Here is a 9675-nt window from a genome sequence, read left to right on the forward strand (position 1 = left end):
TTGGAGGGCAGAAGAGCCATGGTTGATTTTCTGGAGAAATAAATTGTGAAGGTTTTCTAGATTATTAATATGTGAATGATGCATCTTCTAGAAGAGGAGCTGAGATTTACAAGTTTATCTTTTTGTGCAAACCCAATCCATCTTAACTGACTGCAAAAGTAATCCACGAAAGAAATTATTGTAATTGCCATTTTCGATTCTTCTCATGAAATAAAAAACTATGTACATCTAAGATTCCTGGAGATACCTGTTTGAAATATTGAAGATGATTTTGGTGTACAAAATGAAAATTTTGAGCCCCTTGTTAAGACCCAGATGATATCCATTCAATATTACATCCAGGCCTGAAGGGAGAAAAGAAAAAGAAAATCAGAGAGTATCCAAAAGTCCATAACCCTGCTTCTCTCTCTTGATACCTTTCTGTTGTGTATGCGTAAATGGACTGAATATAAGTCTATGAGCGGCCATCATTAGGCAGTGTTGGCGGCGGAGTGGTCCTAAATGCATGCTTTCTGCAACGTTCAAAGATGCTATCATATATAAGATCAAATTGCACTCCTGCTCTTTCCCGATTCACAATAAAAAGAATGTGATCAGCTTCCACAATCTTATAGTACCTGTAAGAAACCAGCACCACCAGTCATGTCAGTATATTCTCACTCGAAGTTAAAAGCATTGCCAATAAAGATGATGGGTCTGATCATCACAACAGTGAAATGAAAAAGTTTTCTTTCTAGAAAGAAAATTTATTGAAGAAATAATTGAAACTATCGGTCTAGTTAATATTATAAAGGGACCTTGTCTCTGAATCCCAAGTGCACCCATGAGCATTTTCTGATAAGTAAATATGAAAAAGAAAAACCCTAATGCTCATGGGGTGCATAATTGAGCACCGTTACAGTCAGGAAAGCTTTCGAAAGGCCTAATCTTCGTTCTCCTACCAAATAAAGTGCTGACAAGAATTCTATGTAATGGATAGCTCATTCAAATACATCAAGAAATTAATTTCTCTCTCCCATTCAACATTACTTGTGATTTCTGGCATTCATATGATACCTTGCACTCATGTTCTCTTCTATGACAATTAAAGATGCACTGTATAAGCTAGAATCAAGAAGAGTTTCTCCTATACTGGCCGTATTATTAATTTAAATATAACTTGTACGTCAAGTACAAGAAATTAATTTGTGACAATGCAGGTGAATGTGATAGTTGGAAAGGAACAGATAACCCCTTCTGGTAGCTGGACTTATGATAGCAGCTGGGGTACTCATGACTCATAAGTAATGAAAGCTGCCATATTAAATATATCAAAAACTACTTGGGGGCATGCAAATATCTAGTAAGACGACTTTTCTAAACTATCAGCAACATTGAAATACCAAAAACAAGCATATAGTAGTGTATGTGGTTTGTGCATGTTATAAAAATTTCCATTTCATATCACTTGTTGTTAGCAAACCTGAGATTTATAAAATACAAAGTGAAATAAGGAATATTATGAATAAAATACTGCTAAAAGTTTGCAAAGAATGCGTGGAGTATATTCAGAATTACAGAAAGATTCATGGTCACTCTCAGAGGCCCAAGCAAACAAGAAGTATATTGGAAAATGGAGTCTGTGCATCAAGAATTATGTGATTAGAAACATAGTAGGATTCCTTAGAGTTTAGGTGTCTTAAATCTGAAGACAACATCTTGTCCCGCTGTGAACCAAAAGTTCTTGAATTAAACTAAGAAAGCATAGAAACTGAACTTCACAGTTTAAAATGCTCGATTGCAGTTCTTGAATAATGGACAATTTAAAACAACAGAGTGATCTATAGCTTTAGATATTAAGAACCAATCAGTTGGAAGTAAACATCCTTGATTTAGAAAAATCTTTACAAACAAATGGTGTATGATGGATGATCAGTGATAATAATGACACCTGAAAAACTTTTGAATGATTTGTTTCTCACTGGATTGGAAATAACAATGGACTAATGCATAATAGACCCAGTTCATAAAATTCAAAATTTAGCTTAACTGCCTGAATCCTTGTTCACATGCCATTTTTTTGTCGATTTTATAATTATTGTGCTGATGAAAGGAGCACGAACCAGATCCCTGGTTGCATGGTATGGCAGTCTGCATCGTCCACAACAAAATGGCTCGGGTGTTCTACTGGTATGCGAGGATGTGTCATGGATATTGTGTTCAGTGCCCCATCATTGTCTTCCCAATCTTCATCCCTGTTACATTCAAAATAACATAAGTCTTCCATTGACATTCACGAGAGAAATGTTATGTCAAGGACTACAAAATTAACGTTGTTCTAATTCAGCAAATCGCACCACACACCTGTAACCTTTGTAGGGAGGAGGTGCATCTGAGGGAAACCGCCATCGGCACATTTGCAAGACTCGAATAAAGAGCAAAGGGTGGATTCCAAGAACACCCGATGGCACCGTGACACCCATAATCTTTTTTGTTCTCTTAGTTGCATAGCTGAAGTAGAAAGTGTTAGGGAAGGTCTGCAGGCTGGAATTTAGCTTCAGGGAGCCTTGAAGCGTAAGGTCGGGCAGGATCCAATCACCAGAAGCAAATGGCCCTGAATTCCCTAATAGCAGATCGACAAGACCTGAAATGCCCATCTTCCTCCATCCCATCCCAAAGTGATCAAACCCAAAGTTATAGTAATTCTTGAGCAATGAGATGTCAAACCAATCATACACTATGACTCCTATGCGGCAGATCTGGAGCAGGCAAATAGATTTCAAAGACCTTCCATCTTCTGGTCTGAGATAAAACCTCCGGATCAGCAAAAGACTGAAGTATGAAAGAAACATGTTGTCAAACACCAGGCCAGATGACTAAATTTAATCATACTTACTGCATTCCATCTAGGTAAGTTCTCGTGGTTCCATTGAGTGCACCTGATAATGAAGTTACACTGAGTACCCAATCCTCAGAAGTGTTCTCATATCCTTTGAACTCCTGAATTCAACAAATAGTGGTCATGAGAATCACCAGTAATTAATGTTTTTTGTTTTTTTTCTCTATACTATAGAAATAGAATATGAACGGTGGATTCCCTTGTGATACACTTTTGATCGAAATAGTTTTATCAATTCTGAAAAATTTTACTTTTTTTTTTTTCATTTTTCAAACTTCTTTGATTTTTCGATTTTTTTAACCTTTCGATTTATATATTGATTGAGGATATACTTACAAAGAAATATATTTTAACCATAAAATTCAATGCCATCTTGCCAACTTATTCAAGAGCAGAGTGGAAAACAGGCAGACCTTGTCAGCTAGCATCTGCTGCAACACTCGGATGACCTGCGCCCCTGCCGAATGACCAACAAAGTGAATTGGGTGGTGTTCATCCCACAATGGATAGTGCCCTGCAATCAAATCCAAATCCACCAATCGAAAAGAATTAGCCAAAACTTTGTCACAGGATGAAATCAAAGGACTTCAGAAAAACACAAAAATAAGAGAATGAATCTCGAGGCAAATGCTCCTCTTACTACCTTGTTCATAAACCTTTCCGAACTGCGAATGCCCATAAATCCTGCTATGCTCCTCCCCGTAGTCCACCTGCCCTCCCTTCAAATAGTAGAACAGCTCGCGTGCCCTGAAACCATCAATCCCAACAACACTCTTGCCAAATTATAATCACAAAACAAGAACAGCTAAAAACAGAAAACAGGGAAACAAAAAGAAAAGAAATTGAATCAAGCAACCACATTCCAGTCCATTTGGCAAGCCTACCGATCATGCACGCTGGTCAGAGAGCCCAAGTCAGGCACAAGAACATGCTCATCCTTCTTCTCAGCCCCGGCAAAGTACGACAACCCTCCAAGCCTCTGCCATTCATGCAAAATCCCCCACAAAAAAAAGAACTTACTCGAAGAATGCGACATCCAAATGCACAACAAGACCATATCACAATCATACTACCACATACCCCTTTGCCGAATCCAAAGATTCCATGGACCAGAACTATGGGCGGAACAGACCCATCCAGAGGCACCACCACCTTCTCCTTCGCCATGTTAACAGCATGAGGCCGGAAGCAATCGGAGAGCGCCTGCGAGAGATCCCCCGCCGCTGCCGTGCTAAATACATAGAAGCCATATAGAAGATGGACCAGAGCGCTTACGCAGAGCTCCATTAATCCCAAGACTCCCAGGGATAGCCGGACCATTTCGCTCCCTTGCTGCGCACGCTTCCCGACTTCCTCTACAGGGATGAAAAAAAATCAAATATGTAGCAGAGAAGGAGGGGATGGAACAGAGAATGGAAGAAATCTCTTTTCCCCTCCTCCTCCTCCTCCTCCTCCTCCTCCTCTCTCTCTCTCTCTCTCTCCTCTTCTTTTCCTTTCTTCTCCTTCTTCCCTGCTCTATCAGAGGAGGGAAATGATGAGGTTCGGAGCTCGGTTTCTATATTCGAAAGAATCTAGAAAGGTCTCGCGAAGCATGTGGTATTTGCCACACCTCCCACAACAATCTCATGTTCCGCCGTGTGGTCCCAGAGTTCTACTGTGCCACTTTGAAATTAAAAATAAACAAAATAAATTTAAAAAAATATATTATTTTATTATATTTTAATTATGTTTATCTTTTTATTAATAATAATGGGGTGACCCTATCTAATACAATGCTGTTGCAAACTTGGGAGGCAAGTTGCTGAGTTTCAGAGAAAAAGCTGGGTGCCAAATGTTGGCCAGTCTAGTCTTGTTAAAACTAAAGCATTATGATTCAACTCTGACCATCTAAGGCAAAGCATTAGTCTGTATCGGGGTGCATCATCTTAATCATTTACTGTTTGATTTGCTTTGTTGTTTGTAATTTAGAAAGCTTAATTCACCGATGTTTGAGAGTGGAGCTCATCCTCCGACCGTAAACATTGAATTTAGGAGATGGAGAAAATGTTCGATGTGCTGCAATATTTTGAGGACGTAAAAGTTAGAATGACTTGCAGGTACATGTTTAGTCTTATATTAGTTATTTACTGAAACTTTTTTAAATATTTATATAAAATTAAAAAATTTAAATAATATTTTTTAACTATTTGGATGAGTTTCTGGTTGTTAACTGTTTTGCAAAAAAACATATATATATATATATATATATATATAGTACTTGAGTATAAAATCTAGATGTAGATAATAGATTGAAAATGTGGGACTTATTTTTATAAGATTTTCCTTCAAAAGATATAACGTGTGGGTGGAGATGCCACGTGTCCTAATTGGCGCCTTGTCCTCGCTCCGATACGCGAGAGGAAGTTTGGAAACACCGACACACTATTTTATTCTATGCATATGGTTTTACCAAGGAATGGTCCCTTGTTGCGGTCAATTTTTCTTGCTTGTCCGCCTCATTCGTGACGAAGAGTGGTGGTTTTCTGTGAGGAAATTTCTTGGATTCTCTGGAGACGATTTGTTTCTGCCCTCCTTGGGTCAATTCCTTGCTCTTTTCTTCCCTTTCCTCCTGGAGTTTATAATACAAAGCATTAATATTCCCATGGTCGTTGCTAACATTGGATAAGGCTGAGTCAAAGAAAAACCATTCTGCTTAGATTGGATACAAGATTGATTCAACTCGAACCTGACTTATTGATTAAATATGCCAAAAATTCTAATCAAATATGATCATTTTATTAAACAGATAATCTAATTTGACCTACTATAGGTAGAATCAAATTAAACGGATTAAAAAGTTAAATACTGCCATCTCTACTAGAGGTTTTGTGCTGTATTATGAGTTGGTATATTTATACGAATGGGTCACGATGCCGCCCGTCGGCGTGAGCTGAGCATATGGCTTTGCCGGCCTTGTTCTGAAGCTCACCGGTCATGATTTAAGAAAAAAAAAAAGTTATAGAAAAAAAATGATGTGATTTACCTTGGTGCATAAGAGATTTACTGAATACCTAAGTTTTAGGCTAAGACCTATCACTTGGAGGAACTGGCGGTAATTAAGTTTGAGACTAAGACCTCTCACTTGGAGAAATAGATGAGAACTAATTGAACTACCAATTGTTAACAACATTATTACTGCCAAGACTGGGTTTTAACATGCCCTAGAGGTGAGATTTTCTTTCCCCCCTGTTTTTTAACAAGATTATGATCGGCAATATTAGTCGTCGTGCTTGGAAAATTTTTTACTTTTTTGGAATTAAAAAACAAGCACTTTTATTAGTAGGCATGGATGATGGGACATTCTTATGTATATAATGCATTTTATTTTTATAATTTAAATAGATTCGTAGTGAGTGCAGTGGTAATCACTCTTGATACTTCTATTAGCAACATGGGTCGAAAGCCCACCTTCATTAAAATAATAATCTCAACAATCAACACAATTAGTAACTACATCACAAGCACTTAGCCACTAGTGTGTTTCTTTTCTCCTTTTTTTTTTCTTTCTAATTGGTTCTATTTATGAAGAACAAGACATATATATTTGTTGATCTTGGATTGAAAATTGCATTGATTCTATCACAACCCAAAACATAACCTAAAAAGACTAGTGGCTTAATTCTGTATAAATATTTAAAATCTCTTCGGTGAATAACTGATATAGAACTAAATATACGCTTGCACGAGATCTCACAGATTCAACAAATTGAGAAATCATTATGCGGTGATCTTTCCTGATCATAAGCTATTAAAGAACAAGGGAGGACACTATATTATTGGTGTTTGATGACCCATCATGCCTTCTCTGATCCAAGGCATGGCGATAGAGCTTTCATTTTCTTAGCGTAACCAATCAAAGGCCCTGGCGATGTACACGCTACTTGTCAAATGCCAAAAGAGCTTTCCAGAAAGACAGGTGGTTGGTCGTGGTTTCAAACAAAGAAAACCTTACATGGTAATCTCCTCCACTAAAATAATATATAAGATTGTTTTGTTCATAGTGTCTGGTCTTGACGAGTTATATTACACCACGTCGCTGTCTCTTTTTCTTAGGCGACGGAAATTTATACAAACTTTTGTTTTGAATCATAAATGCTGCCGCGTGTCCTACACGTCAAGGCGTTGTTTGGGTCCGAGTCAAAAAGCGACGGCTGCGACCAATGATGAACCCCCCGTTACGCTTTACGGTCCGGATTGGCGATAAAATACCGTTGAAATCCTTGTTTAGAAAGTCAACGGTGATAGTTGAACGACCACCTTTGGGTCCAGATCTAGCACAGGCTCACTGTTGACCAAACACTATCGAGCCTAGAAAAGTCAACCAATACAATGAAGAGTTCAGATCTTTTGTAGTGTACATTTCACCGCACTCATCTAACATAAAAACAATGGCCACCAAACAAGCATAGTTGGTCACATCGGATTGCATGCCATACATAATGCATCGTATGTTAGATGGCCGTCCGTCTTTATGATTGGATGACGTGCACAAATTTCTACGGTGCAAAATATACACTGCAGAGAATCTCGACTCCACAATAGGTGGGTCGTCCTACAGCTATGTATTTTTTTCTTTCTGAGCGTTATTTTTATTGATCGATTATGCATTAGATTACCACTTGGTTCATTATAATGATGCGATAATTAGGGATTGGTGTAATACATGGATAGGTCGGTGGTGTTAACCAGACCGGCATCGTGCCCAAATCACTCGCATCCAGCATCTAATTGATGACGAGTAAGTACACCAATGCATGCCGATTGGAACGCATGGTTCACGCCCCATCCCTCTTGCTCCATCTAATCTAATTTTTCAACAAGGATGAAGAACGTATATAGCTGAAGGACGCCTACATTCACACTTGAGTCATCGAGGCTCATGCACACATATAGTCAGAGGGGTTTGTGATGTGAATGTGATACACATGACACTTGGGGTGTTCGTCTGTAGGTCAAGCTATTCTCCATGAAGGAACGGGTCATCACAAGTGTCAAACGTGCTCATCATCTAAAGAACCATAGACTCCCAAACTTCCTTGGTTTGATGTTATTTGTAGTCAGATACTGTATCTAGTTTCCTAGACTTTAATACTGGCGTGGTTTTCAGCTCTTGGATACTTATACAGGATCAAAAATCCAAATAATACTTTTCAGGCTCCAGCTAACTATTTTGGGTGAGGTCTTGGATTGTTATAAAATCGCAAGCTTGGGCTTTAGTAGGAAGAACGCCTCGCTGGTGAAGTATGCTCTTGCAGGACAAGGTTGATTGATGTTAGAAATCCTATGAACCAACATCAAGTATGCAAATAAATATTGCAGCGGAAATTTGCATACCTAATAATCTTAGAAATTTGATCCTCCAAGGATTGTTTCACGTGTTCCAAGATTTGAACCCCCAAAGCTTGATCCGCCAGAGTTTCTACTCGGTGAAGGAACGCTCTACAGGAGCAACGCCCACTATTTCCACAGCCTGAATGCCCCAATCAAGAGAGAACGCTAAAATAATAAAGAGAAGAAATTTTGTTCATGTTCATGTGCACTCAACTAGGGAGGAGGGGCTTTATATAGGCCCCCCAAAATATAACTGATGGCCGGATTTGAATCCGGCCATCAATGGCCATTTGCTGGCATTATTTGGGCCGGCAAAACGGCATGTAACGCCTGGCTTAAAGCCATGCGTTACTGCCAGCAAAGGGGGGAGCGCCCACTAAGGGCGCCCTCCCTTTATTACATCTCCCACTCGCACATAGTGGGCACGACCCCAGTCAGACATCTCCTTAAGTGTTCTCAATCTTGTTTATACTAGCAAACAGGTTGTGCGACTATCGAGCACACATGTAAAAAAAAAAAAATGTGGGAGCACTACACCAAATCTCTCACGAGTGAAGACCAGCATAGCAACATCCTTAAGTGTCTCATTATGCCCTAGACTCATTCAGACACACCAGATCAAGCCCTTTTTAATCCCTCTTGAGCATAAATACTCAAAACAAAGCTTGACCCTTAAACCATTATCGTAATGTATTCACGATTATGTCACTATACAAAATGGCGCCATAACTTGTCGACAGTAAATACACTCACTAATGTGTCAATGAATAGTCTTCTCTTCGCCCTCATGCCACTTAACCTTGGTATAACCGTTTTCCCAGCAATGCCCCTTTAGACTGCATTAATCTAGTCATAGGCAACACGCTAGAGTAGCAGACATCAAAACCTTAGTCTTATGACATAGTCAAAGGTAAACAAGGGCTTAAAAATAAGTCAAATGACTCAAGGACTCACGCAGTGAGGAAGCAGGGATTCATTCTCTCACTTCCCTAATTGGTCGCGTAAAGCACATGCAGTATGAAATACATGCTACAATGGAGTTCTCTTTGATAAAGAGCGTATGTCTCGATCCATTGTACATATCTTAGTCTAGTCGCTCATCAAGCGCCTAACCCGAGTTCTCAAATTTGCTCGCCTCTCCAAGGCGCCAAATGAAGATCTTGCATCTGGCTAAAACACAAGCTACATGAATTGTGGGATATCCATGTATGATCTTTACAAGATAGACCTCATCTTAGCTCCGACTAAGGTGACATTTAATTGTGTCAACAATTCTTCTTGAACCACAAAAGATATCAAGAGACACAATGTCTCATCTCTGCTCGCTTCCAAGCGCCAGAGGCGATTGCTCGTGTGAGTGAGCCAATCTTGCTTGTTGACATACCTTTTACATCATATGTTCAAACATATGAAAGATGTGTGGAAAC

General features: G+C 39.1%; 1 protein-coding gene across 3 annotated transcripts; it reads right to left on the reverse strand.

Moving 5' to 3' along the window:
• Positions 1-175: 175 nt before the first annotated feature.
• LOC103697598 (uncharacterized) lies at positions 176-4476 on the reverse strand. 3 transcript variants are annotated; one of them, XM_008779489.6, is made up of 8 exons: positions 3959-4476; positions 3763-3857; positions 3522-3625; positions 3292-3392; positions 2876-2979; positions 2344-2781; positions 2103-2234; positions 176-617 (listed from the first exon to the last, which is right to left on the reverse strand). In XM_008779489.6, the coding sequence occupies exons 1-8, from the start codon at positions 4196-4198 to the stop codon at positions 455-457; spliced, it is 1377 nt and encodes a 458-aa protein (XP_008777711.2). In that variant the 5' UTR covers positions 4199-4476; the 3' UTR covers positions 176-454. The 3 variants fall into 3 exon arrangements, with proteins under 3 accessions (XP_008777711.2, XP_026657099.2, XP_088572925.1); XM_026801298.4 differs by having other exon boundaries at positions 2030-2234; XM_088716799.2 differs by having other exon boundaries at positions 456-617; positions 2053-2234.
• Positions 4477-9675: the final 5199 nt, after the last annotated feature.

The sequence above is a fragment of the Phoenix dactylifera genome, chromosome 2 (assembly GCF_051530095.1).
Source record: "Phoenix dactylifera cultivar Ajwa chromosome 2, Ajwa_hap1_PhDact_Kaust_v1.1, whole genome shotgun sequence".
Classification (NCBI taxonomy): domain Eukaryota; kingdom Viridiplantae; phylum Streptophyta; class Magnoliopsida; order Arecales; family Arecaceae; genus Phoenix; species Phoenix dactylifera.